At 38.4% G+C, this 22418-nt stretch overlaps 1 protein-coding gene and 1 long non-coding RNA gene across 2 annotated transcripts in view; both read left to right on the forward strand.

Annotated features, from left to right (window-relative positions):
- Window positions 1-10559, forward strand: part of LOC141729563 (unconventional myosin-VI-like) — a 41910-nt gene extending 31351 nt beyond the window's left edge. Inside the window, exons 19-22 of the mRNA XM_074544268.1 lie at window positions 1146-1277; window positions 3398-3424; window positions 5561-5779; window positions 7183-10559. Coding sequence (XP_074400369.1) covers window positions 1146-1277; window positions 3398-3424; window positions 5561-5779; window positions 7183-7382 — 578 coding nt within the window. The 3' untranslated portion in view covers window positions 7383-10559. The remainder of the gene's footprint in view (window positions 1-1145; window positions 1278-3397; window positions 3425-5560; window positions 5780-7182) is intronic.
- A 2318-nt stretch (window positions 10560-12877) lies between these two features.
- LOC141729596 (uncharacterized) overlaps window positions 12878-22418 on the forward strand; it is a 57695-nt gene continuing 48154 nt past the window's right edge. The window contains exon 1 of the long non-coding RNA XR_012581026.1: window positions 12878-13502. This is a non-coding gene — a long non-coding RNA (uncharacterized LOC141729596). The remainder of the gene's footprint in view (window positions 13503-22418) is intronic.

Genomic DNA, 22418 nt, shown 5'->3' on the forward strand with positions numbered 1-22418 from the left:
AGTTTGAGTGAATAACAAATTAATTTTAAAAATTCTCTTACCCCCAAAAGAACAATACACAAAGCTATTTCCATATTAAGGAAACAGAATCTCCTTTGTGATGTCTTTAAGGGATTATATATTTATGATAATAAACATCTTGGGCATAAAATACATGTTATAACTTCTTAATTAAGTTCACTCCATTTGATGTACTTCCACAGAGGGAATAGTAATTATTATGCTTTACCTAGAATTTGCATGTTCTAAGAATTTTTTTGCTATCAATTCTTGCTGTCACCAAATCATAACGAAAGCAAAAATATGTTCTGTCGTAGATTATTATTCTTTAATTTTCAAAATGTGTAACTTCTTTTTGGAAGCTTACAGTGGGGCATTAATCACCTTGGCCTCAGTGCTGTGAAGATAGAAATAGATAAGAATTATTCGTCTTTTAGGTATTACTGTTTCTTCCTGCTTCTTATTGAAAGCAGTTGGTTAATTTGTGATTTAAGATCACTCAGAATTTCTTCCTGGATGTAGAAATTGGAAAGTAACTCATTCTCTTTTAGTGTTTTTACATATGCAAGACTGGAGCAATGTTTTCGGCTATGTAGATGGTGCAGTAATAAGTGGAGTTCTTTCCTCATGAAGCCAGCTTGGATACTCTGAGATAACTAATGAAAAAGCCTTGTCATCATTCAATTCTTAGCATAATGAACTTCAGAAAAATTAAAATACATACATGAAAAAAGAATACAAATATAAGCAGTCAAATTCATGGTTTTTTTTCAGTTGCAGAAATAATGTTCAGCAGTGCAATTAAATTTTTTTAAAATTTGTTTCTGTGCGGCTTGTATTGTGATACTGTCAACAGAAATATTTGTAGCATTTTACTGCTCCAAATGTCCCAGTACAACAGCTACTTTGGGGACTGCCTTTACTCTAAAGCAGAAAAGGATTCATCAAACTCTGAGGGACTTTTTGGGTCATAAAACACAGGCGCTGTGCTGCAGAGAGTGAGGGGTTTTTACATTCCATGTTATCATATTAGTGTCACAGCTTGATCTCCAATCATATACCTTATCAATATAGAAAAACATTTAATAAATATTTTTCTGACTTTTCTCACTCATGCCTTCCCCTTCTCCTTTTTTTTGGGATAGATATTGAACTCTTGGCAGCTTGCAGAGAAGAGTTCCACCGAAGGCTAAAGGTGTATCATGCTTGGAAATCCAAGAATAAGAAACGCAATGCAGAAACAGAACAGCGTGCTCCCAAATCAGTCACAGACTATGGTGAGGAGAGATAATTTTGTGTTTATAGTAATTTTGGTGATAATATTCTAAAGAGAACATTTCTGGAATGTATTCTGGGTTTGCTAGGTTGAAGAAACTTGGAGTTTTTTAGGAGTGTTTTATGTTGATTTAAGGTAAATATTTTGGAAAGATTGAAACTGGCAAATTCTTCACAGAAATTAAAACACTTTCGGTAGACTCAGCTTCTTATGCTTCTTAAAACCTTTTCTCACATCCAGCTGACATCTGTTAAAAAGAGTTCTTGATCTACTGGTGCAGGTGCTGGCATTTTTGTTAAATGTTCATTGCTGTGCTACTTTAATATTTCATAATATTGACATAGACATGTAGACATAGATGTAGATACTTTTAAAAGGTGCTACTAATTATGTCGTTTACATCACTGCTTACATACATCATGTTACATCCTCCTTTATAAAATCTGAGTGTTGATGCTGTAATTCTGGCTCATGGGGTGACAAATTTTGTGTAGACCGTGTTTTCTATTTAGACCCCTCATTCTACTGATTTCACAGGCTGGTGTTTATTGACAAAGCCACACACTAATCAGAGTAAGTTTCTCTTGCATTCATCAAGGAAGTGTGGGAGTTTCATACTGCCAGACCTGGAAATTCTGTACCTGGTTTCTGGCGTGGTATTTACAGAGTGGACTGTTACTCGTTTCCCAGTGTTCCACCTCAAAAGTCTGGTGATCATCTGTATAAAAGGAATCTAAGAAATTTATAGGATCACAGTAAATGCATGGAACAATTTAGTCAGATCATTCCTTTTGTCTTTTTGTTCCATTATATTTGATATTTGTGTTCCTGTCACACAGTTCATGGGAGAGACAAAGAAAAGGGAAGATAGGGAGAAAGTGCTCTCCCCAAAGTCACATGAGCCTGAGATTAAGGCATTGTTGTAGGACATGGAGAATAAGCATCCCAGGGAATCCAGGTGCCCTAGGTAATCTCAGTCCATGTACAAAGGCACCTCCTTCCCCTTGATTCATTTACTTGAGTTATTAATTACTTGAGCATTACCTGAGTTTGAGGTTCTCAGGGAATTTTAGTATGGATATGTGGCAGGCAAAATCTGGACCCCTGGAGAAGATATTATCAAATAATGGGTCCTTGTGTCTGAAATGTGGTTTTAGCTGCTTAAGAAAGCTTGTGACTGAAATGGCAGGAAAAGGCATTTGAAGCACTTCTGCCAAGTGGTAAATTGCTTTGAACGTTCTCTCTGGAGCTAAATGGGTAAAATATTCATACACAGTGTTGCTGATGGGAAGTATCAAAGAGCAGATGATCTTTGGATTTTTGCACAAAAAGCTGAGAATATTCATATTGTTATCACTTTTGAGATATTTGCTGCATTTTTTTCAGTGTTTTTCATTGTATTTTTTTAACTTCATTGAAATATGGCATAATAAGAGAATAAGAGAACCTTGCAGTTCAGAAGAAATTGATAGTGACCTTTAGAGACTCTCAATGCCAGTATAATTCTTTGCATTGCAAATAATTATACCACATGGGCATTTCACATACATATGTACTATAGTCATCTGAGAAGGTAGTAAGAAGAAATTCTGATTTCTTAGGTGTTTAAGCTAAAAGTCTTTCCCGTGTCAGTGGATGTGGGCTTCAAGTGATGTAGTTTTTTCTTTACATCTTTTCATTGATTTAATGTAGTTTTACAGTATCCTTTAATCTAATTTTATAAGTATCCTTTATTTAAATTCATGCATTCAGTATAGAAGCTAAGCACTGGTTTGTGTATTATTACTGATATTGACAGAGCTCTGGAAGTTTTTTTTTCTAGCAGAAATGTCAAAAAAATAAAGTACTACATTAATTAAATAGCAGATTTGTCAGAGCAATTTACCACTGAAGCTTTGTAACAGGAATTGCAAATTATTAAGGTGATTTTGAGGTTAAATCTTGATGAAAATAGAAGTAGAAAAAGAGTAGAAACACTTAGAATCTGCATTTGTATTGTAGCTAGAATTCCTATTTGTTTGTTATCAGCATTGGTGAAAACTGTTGATGTTGTAATGAAGCCATAACTTATAAGGAATCAGCACTTTCATTTTTTGTTCAACATGTAATATTTGTTCACAGATTTTGCACCATTTTTGAGCAACTCAAGTAAGTGAGGAGACAGTTGTTTAAGCTAACTTTGAAGAATAGGAACACTTGAGAGCTCCATACTAACATTGATTAATCCAGTGTTTTGCTACACATGTATATAGAAGTTAATTGTAAAAAAAAAAAAAGATAATTTGACAATGTTATTAATCTGATGGTAATTATACATGACTCTAGTAATTCAAAAATGTACTTGTCTTCGTGAAAACCTACCCATTTGAGGAGTCATGGGAAGGGAGAGTGAAATAACCTTCTTATATAAATTATTGAAAGATATAATCTCCGATTTTTTACCACAACCACCAACACCCCAAAACCATTCTTGTTCTAGCCTTTTTTTTTTATTTTCTGCACATGGCTTTTTGTTGTAGCAAAACTCTGGAATCAACATAATGTAACAACTGTTTTCCTAGCACACAGACTAACATTCAGGTGATGGTTTCTTCTGAATAGACAGCCACAGTTCTATAGCACCAATAGAGGCTCCATTGGCTGCTTAGCATTTCCATTCTCTAGATTTGCCCTCTTCTCTAGATTTAGATATGCCTAGGGGTAGAAATGAGCCTTAGCAATTACCATTGCAGTGCAAAAAGTATTCAACAATACTTAAGTACTGATCTGCTGGGATAAATGTTCAGACAATGCATAGAATTAAATTAGTTTTTTATATACTCTGTCTTCATGTAAGGTGTGTGTTTTATCAGAGTTGATGTATAAAAGTAGCATTCATGTGTTAAAATCTGGGTGCTTTTTTTCTATGTTTGTTGTTAATGCACACATTAGAAAAAGGAGATTTGATGTGTATGACATATAGGGGTTTGTTAAAGTTCTGCTCTTCAGGTTTAGAAAAACTATTTTTGCTTGAATCTAGGCAAAAGAAATTTCAAGGTGTAGTTGCTAGTCTGTATTAGTTCTGTTCATGACTGTAAAAATAAGTTATTAAAAGTAATTGTAATTTTTCATATTAATAAATGTTAGCTCAGAAATTCTCTTTGTTGCTCAATACACAAGGAAAAAAATTGAATTCACTTTTAATTACTCCTTTTATGCTGAAACATATAAAAAGTTAATCCTGATTTTCTTCTGTAGAGATGGTAAAGGTTCTTAAGCAGGGTATCTGTAACAGTGGTGTAAACCACTAAAACAAGATCAGTAACAAACTTTTGCAGGGGCAGTTATTAAAGGAAAGAATGTTGCTTTTAAGAGCATTTACTATTTAAAATCGATTATGATAGTGTATATGTAAGATTAAGAAGGTTGATCATTTGATGAATTAACATAGAGAGTATCTGCTTTTATTTGAAAGTGAGTTTCTCTCTAGAGTCTGAAATATGGGGAACTCAAAAAGTCCAAAAATGCATGTGGAAAATATTTACCAAAAATATATATGAAACTTGAACAAATTTCATGTAACTTTCTCCTTTAGAAGTTTAGTCAGCTGATCTTAATGGTCGGAAATTAAAAATTCCTTGAAAAAAGAAAGCAGCCAGAAGTTACTTCTAATGCCAGATTTTGACTTATAGAAATCTAAGCAGAAAATTGTTTGGTGGCAGCTTTGTAATAAGCAGTATTTATTGTCAACATTTCTATTAACAAATTAGTAATTTCTAACAGTATTATACATCCTTTTGTGTCGACTGTCAAACATCAAGTGATGCTTTTGTATGTTTGCAACTGAAAATGCTTCTGTGCGCTGTGATCTTTTTTTACAAAAAAATGGACTGAACTAAAGCAATTACTGATAAATGTTTCTGGTTGGTAAGAAATTTTACATGGCAAGTTTTACCTTAAATATTGATTAAAAGCAGAATATATTATTTTATTTACTTAGTTTTGTTTAAATTTGCCATTGGGCAACATGTACAGGAGTTAACATGAGCCATTTCTGACCAGTGTTTTAGCTGTTGCAATTAACAGAATGCACATTATATGAGATGGAAATACTTTCTAGGTTTGCTGAGACTTCAGATGACCTTGAGAGATAATCTCTTGGGTTTTGGGGGAGGGTTTGTTTTCTTGTTTGTTTTGTTTGTTTGTTTGTTTTTTAATGTGCTGATTAATAAAGGAAGTAATATGGCTTTCTTGTTTTCTAATTGCTTTGTTCACTTATTTTTGGGGGGATGTTTTGAATGATAGCACAACAGAACCCCGCAGCCCAGCTCCCGGGCAGACAACAAGAGATTGAAATAAACAGGCAGCAGCGCTACTTCCGCATTCCCTTCATCCGCCCCGCGGATCAGTACAAGGACCCCCAGAACAAGAAGAAGGGCTGGTGGTACGCACACTTCGATGGGCCCTGGATTGCTCGGCAAATGGAGCTTCACCCTGACAAGGCACCCATTCTGCTTGTAGCAGGTTGGTGTTGAAACTTGGAGAAGGTTCAGAGTTGATAACAAACTTCAGAAAAAGAGGATGAAGTTCCAAGTTCCCCACCTTCCTTCCTCCCTGCCTTCCTTCCTCCCTGCCTTCCTTCCCTCCCTCCCTTTCTCTGTTCTTTCTTATCTGGGCAGAATTTGAGGATTTGGGACTGCTGCTGATGGTGGCCAAATGTTTCAGAATATCACTGGGACATGTAACTGGTCCTATGTTTTACTTCTACACGTACTTCAATTTGGGAAGCCATAGACAGTGGGAAGTCAAATGGAAAGAGTTGTATTATTACAAACCCTCAGACTATTCATTGAACTGGAGACAGTGTGAAGATAAAACATCACAATTTATCTGGGAAAGGTCTACTCATTATTATACTGTTTTTAAGTTAGCTGTAAAGAATTACAAGCAGTTTGTATCAAAACAATTTGTGCATATGTTACATTGTCTGTCCATAGCATGAGGCTAATAGCAAGCTGATGCTTTTACCCTATTTATGCTACTTAGTATGGGAAAATAGCTTTTTAATCTTAAAAATTTAGAATAAATGTTGCAATGGATAGGTAGAGATTTATCTGGTAGTGAAATGTATCCTCCTTTTCTGGAGGGTAAGGAACAGAGGAGAAAACACTGGAGAAATGCTGCTTACGCTTCTGTGTTTTGAGATTTTGTATTTAACTTAGAGACTGAGGAAAGGCCATAGCCAATTTGTTTCACTACAGGATTATGCTTTACTGGCAACAAAAGTTTGTTTTCTGCAAATTATTTTAAGTAGAATTCCTTATACCAGCTGTTGCTGTTCAGTGCCAAAGCCCATAGCTAAAAGTAGCAGTGCTGTCGTTGAGTACCTGTTAAAAATAAGATTACGATTTAGTTTGTGAGCTACATATATAATTTCATTGGATTGCCTACGTTGGTCCCACTGTTGGTTTTGTGTGGTAGGCTGACAGATTAGCTACTTGATCCAAAGTCTGGAATTCTTAGTTGCTTTAACCATAAGTAAAGCAGTTCACTATAAAGTGGCCTGAAACTGAAGGTATATGTAATCCAAATGTGGTTGTCATCCTGTAATGGGTTTCAGAAGAATGTATCGAGATGATGATCTTTCGGCTTCTTCCCTTTATTCCTTTTTGCTTCCTGTTTAAGCACAGCTTTGTCAATTGCAGCATCTGATATTAGTTTATTCTCATACTGTTTTAGTGTTCTCTGTGTAACAAAAAACCAGGAAACTGAAAAATGCCTGTATCTGAGGACTTCCTGGTAAGCTCTGAAGTCTACCAGCAAACCAGATCTACAGAGAGGAAATGTAATTAACAAGGATCTAATTTTTATTGATGGGATCTTTCAATGATGTAAAATATGTTTTCTTTTTCCCTTTACCATTTCAGGTAAGGATGACATGGATATGTGTGAGCTTAACCTTGAAGAGACTGGCTTAACCCGAAAGCGAGGTGCTGAAATTTTACCGAGGCAGTTTGAAGAGATTTGGGAACGCTGTGGAGGCATCCAGTATCTGCAAAATGCAATTGCAAGCAGACAAGCTCGCCCCACCTATGCTACGGCGATGCTGCAGAACCTGTTGAAATAAGCGGGCAGGAGCGTTCGCGATGAGAACCTGGCCCGCGATACAAAGGGAAGAGTTCCTCTGTGCTACAGAGGGCCTAAACGTTCTGTAATCAGAGTAGAGATGTTTAATATAAAGTGAACAGATTTTATTAATCATGTGGTTTGTTAATTTGTACTTCATGATGTTTAATCTGTGTAGTGAACTTTACTAGGTATGAGGACCCTGAAGAAACTTCAGGCAGTGTAGTTTGCTGCATTTTGTTTTTATGTTGCATTTTCTTTAACAGTTTCTGTTATAACTCTTAATACTTTCAAGCAATCTGTCTGTACTTGGGTACATATTGCAAAGAACTGCACTGCAACCAGCCTTTTATAAGATTCCTTCTTTAAAACACTGAGTAGCTGGCTTCAAGTGGTGGCCTAGTAAAGAGAATATGCTATTTCTAATAACTGGAATTGTGAGGCCTTAGCTTTGACTTCTGTTATGGAGAAGTTGGAGTATACTTTTATATAATCTGAGACATTTTATGTCCTGATTTGCAAACTGGTTACTGTCTGTATTTAATGATTTTTGTTTTTCCAGAACCTGATGGGAAATCCTCCTAAACTTGAGACCTATAAACCCCTATTAAATTCATTCTCTGTCTTGGTTTAAGAGAAACAGTTTTCTGTATGTTCCAAGAAAAGCATTCATATACGTCAAAATAGTATAATATTGGAGGTCCTCAAAGAATGTACTGCTCTTTAGGGCTTATACCACTTTTCTTGTAGATTTTTTCTCTCTCTTTTTAGTACAAATCTGCTTTGGACTTTATTTTTCTGATGACATTTCTATTAGCGATTCTTGGACAGTTTGTTTGGCCAGGTAGTGTAATTGCAACATATTACGCAAAATTGTCCAACCTTTGTATCTGAAGGTATATAAGATTAAGGATAGCACTAAGGGAAATATGTTCAGCTTTTTGCTGGCAGTATAACTGAACTGAGTATTGAGGCCTGAGCCTCAGAAATCCTCTTTATTTTAACTGTAACAAGATATACAAGGTCTGTAACTTTTGTTAGACTGTATAAAAAATTGGTCCAACAACATAATGCATCTTAATAATATGTGCTGATGGAATAGATACAATTTTTAGTGTACTGAAATATCATAGTGACTTGGATGCTGAGCTATATATTAATCTCCTCTATCAAGTTTCATAGCTTGTAGCAGTTCCCTTATGAAACTGTTTGTTTGGGGAGTTTTTGTGGGTGAGAATCATTAATTTCATGCAGTTTTAAGAAGCATCTCTTTCATTTAAGTGAATGTTGCTTTACCTTGCTAGCCATTATTTCAACAAATTAAACATGACCATTTATTATCTCTCTTAATAGAAATCCAAAATATAAGTAGCTTGATGTCCAATTCATAGCTTGATTTAAAAATGAATTTTTGCCCTTTTTAATTGACAGTTTGCTTACAGTATGAAATAATTTCCACACTCCTTACTGAGCATGAAACCTCCTGGAAACTTTCATTTTTAAAAGGCATAAATATACTGAATTTTCAAGAGGGGTGATTCTGTAGCACAGAGAAAGGGCCTTGCTGACCTTAGACTATGGTTGCGTGCCACAGTCTGCTTGTTGTTATAAACACACTCCTCATGGGAATAATGTGGAGATATTGAAGTGGTATTTAACTTTCTACACACCCACTGCATCAGGGAATCTCAGCTTCTGCTGCAGACCCACTCTACTTCCTGGTCATGTGATTGCAAATGAGAAAATTGTTTTCATTTTACCTAAATTCTTCACTGAAACAGTCATTTTTGGCTGGAAGAGGAAAGAAGGGCATCAGACTACTGGCTGGGAAGTTGTGTGCAAACCTGTACAGTGTTGCGTGAGTTTAAAGGTGCAGCTTATGAAATTTAGATTACTGGTTTAATGTGTTACTGCATTGGAACCAAAATGTGACAGCTTCCAGTCCCCAAACACTTAACACTGCAAGAAGCTGTGCTCACTCATGCGATCCAAGGAAGAAAAATCACTGACCTGACCTGTGTGTGTTTCTGTCAGGTTTAGCTGCTTGAACTAACACATTCCATCTCACTGTGTGTATCTTTAAAAATCCATGGATCTTATGAGACTGAATATTGTAAGCTAAGAACCTCAAATGCTTACATGTCTTAGGTATGTACACATATATGTGCTTAAATATTTTAGCATGTATGTGTGTAAATATACCTGCAGAGAACTTTAAATAAAATTTACTGCATGTTTCCACTCTCTTCATTTAGTTATGTCAGGATTTCCTTGATTGGCATTTGAAAGAAATTTTTTTCATCAGAATGGGTGTATGGAAATTTTTCTTTACTAAATGACTAACAAATATGAGCTATCATGAAAATAAAATGGACTTTGAAATAGTGGAAGAGGGTCTGGTGGCTGGACATCTTAAATGAGATGTTCCCACCTCCCAGCATTGCTCCAGAAGTGTGCCTGAGGGAAGCAGAGCATGCATTCCAGAAATCGGGGTATTCTACTTTGCACAGTAGCAGACTGCTTTTTTTTTCCCTTTTTTCACTCCACGCCAAAAGCAGCTTCTGCTTTTAGTTTTACTTATCCTTTTGTGAAACATAATTAATTTTCAGTTAGTTTCAGATTATTTTATTTTTTTTACATGTCTGGTAATATTTAACTGCCTACCAATTGTTTCCATGGTCCTTTGTAATGTGTCAGATAATTATAGTTGGTTGATTTGGAGAGGAAATATAAAAGGAGGAGAGAGGGTTGATATTTAGGACTGTAGTATGACCTGATGCCTATCTGATTTATAATTATAGAGAAAATTATAGAGGTTTTGAAAGCACATTGACTTGGTTCTCTGCATGTTTCATTAAAAAAAAAATTCTTCCTGCCTGTCAGTGAAGCTGTCCATTATAGTTGAGATCCACAAAACAAAGAACAGGAAGAGAAGCACAACACTAAGCTGCATTCCTGACTAGGTGACCCAGGAATATGCATTTTCTTGAGAATGTTATTCTGAAGATCCTAAGGTCATTCAATACTTGTCTTTTATCCACTGATAAGATTGTGTTTTTCTTTACCTAGTTGAATCCTCTGGGTTTTTCTTCAAATATCTTTATTTAAAGTATTTAAATGACCTCTTAATACTGTACTGAAAATTAAAAATAAAAAATAAACACATTCCATGTTGAAATCTTACTTGTATCTTCTTACTGTTTTGTCTTTGAAGAGTTGAAGTATAAGGGTTAATTAAGTTATGAGAAAGGCAAAAATATTCCTTTGCTGGTAATGTCTGCTGTTTTTCCATGTGATATTTTTGGTGCTTAAGCCTACTTTTTAAAGCTTTATTCTAGTAAAGATTTTATCTTTACTTTCTAACTACATACAGCAGGTATGATGTAGGCCATATAGGTCCCTGGGGAGCCTTGCTAAGGAATGGCACTGGGGGCTCCTTCATGCTCCCTGCAGGGACTGCAAGTTTTTCAAAGGACTTTGGGTTTGGCTTTTGCCTTGGAGTCTCTGAGAGGTTTGTGCAATAATAAAAAAAAAATCATGGCCTACAATTATCTGCTGTAATTAGTCCCTGGAGAGGCTTTGTCAGTAACAACACTCAGTGGGGCTCATTAATACTTTCACAGTATAGGAAAAGCCTCCTTTTTGTTCTTAAAATGCAGCTCTGGGGCAGCAGGAAATTAAGAAGGCAAAGTAGGGAAATTTCCAGTCATAGGTGATGAAAGGGTCATTGTATAGGATTTTCTTTTTCTGGAATGGCTTTACCAATTTAAAGTATTCTTTATTTAGAATTTATTCTTTAAAGCTCTCTAAAGAGATGGGAAGTATGGACAGTGTTATTGTGTCAACAGGAGCAGCAGGGCTTGGAGTCTGATGGGTTTATGGTTCTAGGGAGCTGGAAGGAAAATTTCTTGTTCCCTTTGGAGTTTGACAAAATTTATTCTATGCAATACTTGGCTACATATGTCTACAAAATTCCCTGGAATCTGTTCTCTAAGGGAGCTGAAGGGGAAGTGTGTGGTGTTTGTCTGCCCTGTCATCATTTTGTCTCTTCTATAAGGAAAGGATGTGATTTCTGATATCATGGTAATGAGCAGTGTGACTGGAAAGCAAATTTGGCTTCTGTATTTGATTGATGTCCTCTGCTCTTATTAAGGGATGGAGGTGATGTAGGACTGTGCTGGGATAGAATGGTGAAGGGCTTAACTGACAATCCTGCCCTTTCCAGAGATATTCCTGAGAGTTCTACCACTTTAACTGGCTGCTGGTCAAGAGGAGTCTGTGTTCCTGACAAAAGCTTTATAGGTTTTCTTTAATGTGTAGTTGGCTTATTGAAAGATGACATTTTATTTTTATTTTGTACTAACGTTATAGTTGAATAACTTACAAGTAACTTAAGGATTCTCTTGCCATCCCTAACAGCCCTGAGTTGGGAGTCTAATTTGGATTTTCTACACAGAGCAAAGTAAGATTTCCATTGCTGCAGTAAAATAAATTAAATACTTCACTAAAACTGAGGTGTCCTGAAGTGGTGTCACCATCGTTGCTGCTGCTTCTCTGCTGGTGTTGGTGCTTCCAGCCTCAGTAAGGCTCTCTGGTCCTCTGCACAAACCCACGGAATTTATACCCAGCAGGGTTTTGCAGTCCAAATGGAGGAGTTCCCACTTGTTTATTCCTGTTCTTTAAGAAATAGAGTATTCAGGAACTAATAAGCAGGTGAGGTAAAGCTGAGAGTAATAAGCAACAGTGTGCTTGAGAGATGTCCCCAGAGAGCCTTTGTACCTGGACAGGCTGTCCTTGGAAGTGGAAAACTTCCAGACAGATATCCCCTGTCCCAGGTGTATATGGAATTATGGCTCAGTCCCTCTCTGCCTTGTTCCTAAACTAAACCAGACTGCAGGAAGCATTATTTTATTACTATTTCTTTTGCTGTAAACCACAGTTAAGGCCTGGAAAGTGTGAAGAAAAATGTTTTTCCTGCAAGACTGTTACTGCTTAGTCTCAAAAGAAATGCACTCTAGTACTGAAATTCCTAATCCCCCCCTTTTTGGGATAGGGGTTCCTGCCTGGCCTTGTCCTGGGAGGTTCTCAGTGAGCCCACAGAAGGGTAATTGGTGAGCAAACATTACACTCAGCACTGTTTGCTTCTCCTGTCCCAGCCAGCTGCTGTAGGATGGCTGAGCCTGGAGGTGAGACACTGCTCACATCCAAGGGCTCAGATTATTGTGTGGGAACAGCAGAGACAAAAGATCCTGGTGCTTAGAGGTACGCTAAATATATTTTTTTATTAAATAAAAAAAATCATTGCTGCCTTAAAAATAAGTGACTTTTGAGTTTAATATGGATTTTCATAAGTTCAGTTTTCAGTTCTTCAATGAGTACTTCCAATTATTTTACACATTTATTTATTCCTGCATAGTAAACATGCCAGCAAACCTGTGTTATAAATCCCCTAGTGAAATGTTAATTTGCTTCATTTTCCCTCTTCAGGTGCTGACTACAGTTTACATTTTGTCATTAATGCACTGAACAGGAGTTCCTGTAACTTTCTGAAACTCAAAATGTTAAAATTAAGCACCAACCCCAAATTGCCACTTGCTGCCTCTTTAGGATTCCTGCTTGTCCTCCCCAAATGTTGGAAGAAGCAACTGAATTTTTTTAGTAGCTTCTTGTGAATTTACTTGCTTTAATTGACATGCAATCACTTCACTGAAAAAGTGGAGACCTTGGATTACTGGTACATTGGGAAATCTGGAAGCTGTTCATTGTCCAAGATGCCATTTCCTGGAGCTGGCTGGATATCAGAGCTGTGATGCTGATGTAGCCAAAATAAGAGGGGCTGTGGAAGGAGCTGCCCACTGAGGAGGCTCTGTGATTCATTTCTGTGTGAGTTCAGAATCTTCCTGTGCTCAAACTGCTGAGCTTGGGAGTTCTCTGCTGTCATTTGTCTTTGTTTTAATGGGATTAAGTAATTATGTGTGCATTTTCTTTCAACTAACCAGCCTGATAAAAGCAGGCACAACTGAAGAGCCCATAAATTGTCAGCTCTTCTGTTCCAGCAGAAGCGCTTTGATGGCTCTGCAGATTTTATGTCTTGGTGCATATATTTAGCTGCCCTGCTAAGGTGAGTGAGACTAGAGAGCAGTTTATGTAATCGATGAGCTGAGGGTCTCCCCTGGGGAACGTGCCTGGGGGAAAGTGGATCTCAGCTCCAGGGCAGTTCCAAAGAAGAAATCCCTGGCCCTTCCAAGCAGAAAGAGAAGCTGTTCTTCCAAACACTGGATTAACTTCATTGGAACTAATCATGTTTGGTATTGATATTTTGACTGTATCAGTCTTGGGTTCAAATTTTGGTGCTGCTCTGCAAAACCTCTGCCTGTGTCCTGCAGCTGTTAGGACTCAGTAGTTTTTTGTAAGTTTGACATCCATCTGATTTTTCAGGTAGGAACTGCTCACTGTATCGTGGCATCTGCAACCCTTTGTGTTTAATGAATTCATCAGGTGTTTGCTATGTGATATCATCAAACCACTTAATTCTTTTCAGAACTTCATTCTTTCTGCATGGCATGTTTATGCATTCAATTTTATCTTTACTATTAATTCAAATTAAGTCTTGGTTTGAGAGTTTATGTAATCACTTTAATGAAGTGGCTGTGCCTGCTCACTGCTTCTTGTTTATTTTAAATATTGGTCTGGGGAAGTAAAGGTTTTAATGTATTCCAAGTTATAACCAGCAGTAACTATGCAATAGTCCTCTATTAATTCACTTTTAAGAGCTCTGCATATAAGATGACTTTTACGCTATTGTGCTGTCTCATAATTTCCTGTGAGAACAGGCTGCTGTTAATTTGTTTTCTTGTTAGTCCATATGTGTCAGAGGCAAAATTTGTCATTCCTCTTCTGGCTTGAAGTTGTGCTGTCAGCAGATCCACTTCTTTTCTGGAGTTTCCCTATTACACTTAACAGTGCAGTTTCTGCATTTTTGGGCTTGTGGCCACTTAATCCCAGGTATCAATTTAAATTAACATGTTAGGATGAGGATTTACTGCATCCTAAAAATTACTTTTCTTGTCACTTATACAGTTTGTTAAAAGCTTTCTGTGGTTACTTTGCACATGTTAAGTGGTCTTGGTTTAAGAACAGTGACTTGTGATGGAAATCCAAAACTTCCCAGTGCCTGTGGGGCCAGTAATCAGTCCAGCCCCCTTGTTTGCCTGTCTTACACATGGAACTGTTGGTGTCCTGGCTTCCTCCTGCAGTGGACAAGTTCTGTGGGAATGCTGAACTCTCAGATCCTTACACCCTCCTTTCCTGGCTGTTTGCAGAGGTTTGCAAACCACACCAGTGGCTGCTCTTGCTTTGGGATCTGGAGCTGCAGATCTGACTGGAACCAGGAACTGGGACCTGCCTCAGCCAAAGCTTTTGTGTTCAGCTTTCCCCCCCGGCCACCCGCTCTAAGCTGTGAAGTTATCCAGGATGTGTGTGCAGGATGTGGGATGGAGGAGGAGGAGGGAGCCCTGGTGTCAGTGCTGTGCTGAACAAGCAGGCAATGCAAATGTGAATGGAAGGGAAGGTTGGTTATTGCTCCACCTTGTCTCTGTGTTCTGGGAGCTGGGCAAATTGGGAAAAGGAGACAGAGCTGGTGTGGAGCTGTTTTAAACCAGCAGATACCCAGTTTCCCCTCCCCTTGCTCACACTACTCCCAGCTAAGTCTTTCTGCTAATCTTCATGTGATTAAGAATGTTGGATGGTGACACAAAGAACTCTACAAAGTAATGCTTAAGGATATCCCGCTGTGTGCATTTGATGCCACATCTGGGATGAGATTATAAATAAATAAATGAAAAGGAAAAAGAACAAAAGAAAATGCAACCCTGAAATCCCATGAACTGTAACTTTTTAAAGCCTTTGAATATACAGTGCTTGAGGAAAATGGAAGAAGATATTTTGGACAAATATATTAGAAAAGAATACAGAATGCATTTGGAGTACAAAGACTCCCAGAGTTTTATTGGCTGTGGTTGTTGTCAGTGTTAACAAAACACAGTCAGCATGGCCCCAGTCTGTCACTGTGACATGTTGAGCATTTGCAGATGTAAATCCCCATCATATGTCAGAAACATGACATCTTGCAATCAAATAAAAACACACAGAAACTTGGGATTCACAGAACTTTCTGCCATGTACCATAACTCTGGCCATAGCTTCTGTTCAGCATCACAGCTGCCCAGTGGATAAAGGGAATTTTCAAAACCATATGTGCTGTGAAAATGAGGCTGTTTATGTAAGGATAGTTTATTTAATGGGAGCTTTGCAAAGAATTGACTGTGCTGTGCAGTGTCCAAGAGGGTGAGACATAAAGGAAGTGCCAGGCACAGCCATCATAACCTAAAATCCCATCATGAGACTTTTGTGGAAGTGGATTGAGTTTTTCAGAGGTCAGTATTTCATTGCTGCCAAAAGAACCCATTTTGTACATCCCAGAAGGGGCAGAGCAGTGAGAATTGGTGATTGCCCAGCTTTAATTGTTCCTCAGTACCAGTGTGATAGTTGGGTTTGTCACTCACCTGCTGGGGTGCATTGCATGGGTGGCATTAGGCCCTGGTGCTTATTCCCCTCAGGAGGCACCATTTGTTGTGACAGCAGGTATTTGTGTCACATGCCCTGCTTTGGGTGTGTGAGGGTTGTGTTGCACCCTGACCCTGGTGTGCAGGCACAGCAACGTGTTCAGCACATGTGGCTGAGCTGAGCTGGTTGTAGCCGAGTTCCTCCTCTGTAGGGCTGGGGGCAGCTGCCAAATGGCTGCAAATCACCCCTAAATGCTGAGAGTCCCTGGGTTTCAGCTTTGAGGTTTTCATGGCTTTGAGGTTAGAAGAGCTGGAGGTGTGTGGGTTCTAACTGGATGCACATTTCCTAGGATTCCATGGATTTCCTACTCTGAACAGCAGTGGTTCTGTGAAGGACTGCCTGTGCTCCTGGCCCATCCATTAAGCTAGACCATCAACCACCCTTCTCTCTCCGAGTTACTAAATATTTTAACATTTCATCAATATTTATTAAATAAAAAACGACTAGCACTATGGAATCCAAATATAAAGGGGCTTTTTTGGCTGTTATCTGGAATAGAGTTGGGAAAAGATAAGTAGCCTTTACTGCCTCTTGGATTCCTTTCTGATTTAGCCTTGTAGGAAACGTGGTCATGCTTGGCTTTGTGTTGTTCTGGTTTAAAACTAAACCACCGGATTCTCTGATTTACATAGCAGAAATGATTTAGCTATTATTCTATTTACATTACTATTTCCCTGTGTATTTGTTAGGCAAATGAATTCCTTGTTAAATGGCTGGGAAGAGGATTTCGAAACACTGGGATTAGTTCCTTTCTTTTGGAAGAAATAGTTAACAAATAGGAAAATGCTCGTGGAGAGCCGAGTTTCTGGCAAGCCCCGGCGGTACAGAGTGTACTGAGCTGGAAATGTTGCCGAGTTAGCACAAACTGTCTGATATAAAAAGCACGTTTTTGTTATAAACACTGCCTGCTCAATAGAGTTGTTGGTCTTACAGAACAGCTTTAAACAGGGACTGTTGCTTTTGAGTAATATTAAATATTTGTCTTCTGGTGAATGTTTTCTTAGGAAAAATCACTGTAGATAGCAAACAAACCAATTCTTTTATTATCCAGTATAAGTGCATTTGAACTTCCTTGTTTTTATCTTGACTGTTTCACTTGAATTTATATGTTTTTGGAGAGGTTATTTTTCACTTGAAAAAGTTTTGGGTTATTTTTCTTCAAAAAAAAAAAGTATTTGTACAGGTGTCTTCAGATTTCAAAACAGGCTTTGTTCTTTCTGAGCTTTGTCTTGTTTTTCTGGCTTTGTACTGACACTTTGTGGCTGTTTCTGTGGTGTTTCAAATGACAGGAGTCACAACAGCAATGGAAAATAGCAACTTAAATAAACATTTTCAGGAAGTATAAAGCAGGGTGAGTGTGGAAACCTTCCCCAGCTCAAAGTCTGTACAAATGTTTTCTACAGCTCTGCCCTGGGAGTAGATTTATAGGAGGGAGATATGAGGCTTTTAGATTTATTTTCTGTGGCTTTTTTTCAGTAGTAAATGCTGTGAACAAGATGTCTCTAGACACTGTATTTTGTGAACAATCTGGTGGGTATTAACTTATAATAAGCATCAAACTTTCTTTTTACTGTACAGGGTGATTGCTGTATTCTCAATTCTAGGCTGTGTCACCATTCCTCACTTGATCCTGCAGTGTATAAATTACTTTTTCCCAGCTGTCTCTGTATATGCAATCAAGAGTGTGATGCCATCCTTTTTCTTTCTTTTCTTTGTTTTGTGTGGTAGTACACAGTAAGAACAGGATGGAAAAACAAGATAATTTTGGAGCCAAGTTCCTTTTTTTTTTTTTTAGTTATGAGAGCTGGTTTAGAGTCAGAGATGATAATTTCTATCTGTGTGAAGATTTGTGGCTGTGTTGGAAGAAGAGCACAACACATTAATTGAACTTCTCTTTAACATTCCTCCCCAATATCCCATCCATCCCTGCCCTCTGGCAGTGGGAAGTGGCTCCCTGTGCCCTGGCCCTCCAGGCCCTTCTTTCATTTAGGACATTTCTGAGTGTCCACTTGGAAGAAACTTTGTGGAGGGTAAAAAAGCACTGAGGAGCAGCTTTGGGTTTAGATCATAACTGAGCAACGTGTTTATCCTCTCCTTAACAACAAGGCAAATCTAATTACTTAATGCTTAACCAACGAATCAAAGCAAACCTTAATCCATGCCTTTTCTTTTGTGCAAATTAAGTGGGCATGTCATTATTTAAATATCCCACAAGATTCTGGAAAATTTGATTAAACCTGCTAAGAAAACCTTGCGAAATGCAGGAGAGGTGAAGGAAGAATTGCACTGCAATTGAGCATAAATAATTATTTTTATCAAATAGCATTGCTCAGTAATGATGTGTGTGATTATATTTCTTTTCTTCGTTGCTTGTTTTGTTGAGGTTTGTGTTTTTACTTCTGTAAGTGTCAGTCTCCTGCTGTCTGTTCGGGGGAGGTGCTGTGCAGTCAAATACTTTTTGAGTAAGGAAAAAAGGAACTTGTTTATTGCTGATAATCCAGCCAGACATCAAGGGAAGAAAATATCAAAGGGAAACTTATTAGTAGTCAGCCAATTTTGTTTGGAAATGAAAGATTTGGAAATTGCAGGCCAGTCTGAAAGGAAGCTGGAAAGCTGTTGTTCTCCCTGTAAAACATGGCCTTTTTCACTTGAAATGTGCATTTTGAGAGCCCCTGGCTGTTTGTCCTTGCACACTCGCCCTCTGTGGATTCCTGTGCCTTGCCACTGGGTAAATGATTAGCAATGGGAAAATGTTCACAAGAAATACTTTGGAATGTTAATTGTAAATCTAATTATTTCCTTCTAAAATGAACCTGAAGCAAATTTCTAGTAACTGTTATTAGGAGGAAAGAGAGGTGGGAGTATAAAGTGGCTGAAACTTGGGGTAGTTGAAAGGGGATCTGGTGATTTGGGCAGAAAGGAGACTTTCCACTGCAATTTCTAAGACATTTTGAAGGATAATTGAAAGGGAGATTTTGTTTCAGAATACTCCATAGCTTTATTTTAACTGTGTTCCATGGAGTCACACAATCATTTAGGTTGAAAAAGACTTTTGAGATCAGGATATTTTGCAGCTTATAATGGAGCAGCTCATGGGATCAGGTTGTGAAGCTGATGCATTTCTCCTCAGAAATAGTTTTAATTAAACTGTTCGAATTTTAGATCAAAAAATTTATTTGGAAAACTGAAGGAAATGCAGTTTTGGCTTCCTGTGTTTGACTGGGGGATGTGTGGGCAGCTCTTGTGTCAATCAGTGCTCATTTAGTGTGGGAGTACAGGTGGGTCAGAACTCACCTCCTCTGACACCCAGTTAAAAACCCAACACACAGAAAGCTCACAACACCCTTATCCCCCCAACAGCTCACACCTGATTTGAAGTTTTCAGCTCCTCTCTTTTTAAATTTAATTTTAAAATTGAAATATCTTGGAATTTATTGGCCAGTGTAATATTATTTCAGCAGAAAAGTGCAAGAAAAGAGTCCCAAAAGAACTCAGGCAAACTTTAAAGTTAGCAACAAAACTGAAAAATAAAAACTTCAAGCAATGCTTGCTACAAATTCTCTTGTTTTGCTACTAGTAATTTAGAGACTCGTTTGCTGTTTTCTAAAATACAGGAGAAACTACACAAGTAAGGGCTTGGCAAAACAGAAGTTCTGCCAAAGCATAAACAGTTGTGTGTTTGTATCCCTGTGTGTCTGCAAAACTGGGAGGTCAGGATCATCCTTCCTGTTTCAAGTGGGATGTAAAACTCACCCTGAATTTTTAGTGAATATCTGGAACTCTGTGCGTGTTGAAGGTGGATGTAAGAAATGCTGATGATCATGGGGAGGAATAAAGTTGTTCTAAACTGGGTTAGAAATTACTCCTTCCCACCCCCTTTTGGTGTTTGATATAAAAAAAGAATCTGGTAGAAGATCTCTTTGCTCATTCTGCCCCAACAAACCACAAGAAGAGAAGCTGTTTTTAACTAGATGACATACTTAGTAGTTGCCTTGCCAAAAAAACTTTTTCCTTTCAAACTGGAAATAGTTTTTTGTTCTGAAATAATGATCTTTATTATCTGCATCACTTTTTTTTTTTCCTCTGAAGCTGGTCCCTTCTTCGTGGAAGTTTATTTTTGTAAGGCTTTTCCAGATTTAGGAACTGCATTTGGTGACTCATAGGATTTTTTTTCCTTTGCTTTCTGCCAGGTAGGAGCAGCTGTGTACTTGGTAATTAGCTTACTCTGCCTTTGCTTAACCACTGTGCTCTCACTGTATTCTGGCTGAGGGGGAAAATGCTGCATTTTTCTCCTGTTTGTTTTTTGTGTTCAGTCTACAAAAGCCAGTTTCACCAAGCCCTTGAAACAGCCAGAATATTTAAACAGATCATTGAAGTAAAAGGAGGGCTGGAGAACTGCTGTAAATAATTCTTTTTTTTCCCCTCCCTCTGTGTTCACTTTCTCTGAACATGGTCATTCTGGACAGTATTGTAAGAGCACAGAGGCAACAAAAAGCAGATGGTTACTATAGTTTCAGTGAATGGAGCCAGTTTTACTTGGCTGAAGGTATTTTCTAATTTCTGTCCTCTTGCCTAACATTCATGAAAGGCCCTTCTGAGCGCATTGAAGTCCTGACTGTTTTCATATAACATTTGATGTCTTTTACCTATAAAAGCACAAGGACCATCTCTGATGTTTTTAAGTACATCCTTATGCCCAGGGTTTTATTGCCACTGTGGTTGACTCACATCTGTGGAGGAGCACAGCCACTTTCCTTATGCCTTGTCCAGAGCAGCTGTGGCTGCCCCTGGATCCCTGGCAGTGCCCAAGGCCGGGCTGGATGGGGCTTGGAGCAGCCTGGGATAGTGGAAGGTGTCCCTGCCATGGCAGGGGGTGGCACTGGAGGGGCTTTAAGGTCTCCCCAACCCAGTCCATGGTTCTGGAATTCAGTGACAAGCACCTGTAACCATGGGCAGAGTTGGGTACACTTGAAATTCAGGAAAAAAAGAGCAGCCACAGCTTCCTTGTACCCAGCTAGGGCTGTGCTATGGGAAATTAATTGGGATTGCAGAGGAAGTGATTAGATGACATTTTCAGGAAGCTGCAGTATGTCTGTGGTCATCTAGTAGATGATGATGAGGATGAAGCTGTGTTATGATTAAATAGACACTTGAAAATGTGAACGTTTGCTGTTGTTTCATTAAATGAGCATCTGCTGCAGCCTTGTTATTTTAAAGCTCATTTTACAGTGCTTACATCTGAATTTTTATTGTGAATTGCATAAAGCAAACTTTTCTCCTTGTCTAAATGCGGCTTCTTATGTTGTGAGATCGTAATGGCCTTTGTGTGAAACTTGCTGTGTCCTGCCCTAAAGCTTTGTCAGGTCTGTGACAGCCGATTTGGTAGCTGTGAATAGCAGTGAACCCAGCTGAAATTCCTGTCACTTGAGGGGCTCAGGAGGAAGAATACTCAGCAACAGCCTCCCCTCCACCAGGATGAAGGATCTGCACAAATGTCTGCCAAGGAGAAATTGCAAGAGATGGCATTTGCAGTATCTGCAACATTTTATTTTGCTTGGTGTTTAATATTGAAGCCTGAAATGGGTAGAAGAGGTTTTGCAGAGCACAAGGGCTGACAGCAGCATCCCCAGGTGGGTCTGTGCATTTTGTCACTGCCAGATGCACATGGATGTGCTTTGTTCCTGTTCCTGGTGTTGTGGAGCAGAGTTTGACAGAAGTTATCTATTTTAGTGTGTGCACACAAGTGCAGATACCAGTGTTCAGGCAGAGGGCTGAAAATTACAGCTTAAATCTTTGATTTAAATTCCATGGAAGTTTCATGAAACTTGCATGACTTTCTGAGAGCACAATTGCAAAACACTCAAAAAACAAAGTCCAAGACAAGTTTTGTGGCTTAGGTTTGTTCAGTTCTTCTTTCCACACCCCCTGTGCTTGTTCTGAACCTGCCGTCAGGAGTTTGGCATCAGGGGAGACAAAGGTGGTATTTTACAAGGTCTCTGACTCTAAGGAGATGTGGCCAGTGGGGCTTTGGGGTTTGTTGTGTTTGTTTTCTTTTTTCTTTTCCCAACCCTTATCTCCCAGCTGCCTGATGGCAGGAATTTACTGCAGAGCTCTGACCTCTGCCCTGCTGGCCCAGGCACAACCTGGAGTAACACTTTAAACCCTGAGTGGCTCTGTAGTAGTTGGCAGACTTGTGGAAAAGGATTTTTGTTCAGAAGTCATGCCAAAAAATATTTTTCAACTTTAAAAAAAACCATTTGTTATAAATTCAGGTGTTTTAATCAGAATTGGTGTTTACCATGGCATCACTGCAGTGATTCCTCTTTGCAATTGCTGAGGTTTCAGATCATGGCTTGAGTTCTTAAGCCATGGGGAAGCAGAAACCCTTTGGCTGATATTTTTTAATTACTTT

The sequence above is a fragment of the Zonotrichia albicollis genome, chromosome 7 (assembly GCF_047830755.1).
Source record: "Zonotrichia albicollis isolate bZonAlb1 chromosome 7, bZonAlb1.hap1, whole genome shotgun sequence".
Taxonomy (NCBI): Eukaryota; Metazoa; Chordata; class Aves; order Passeriformes; family Passerellidae; genus Zonotrichia; species Zonotrichia albicollis.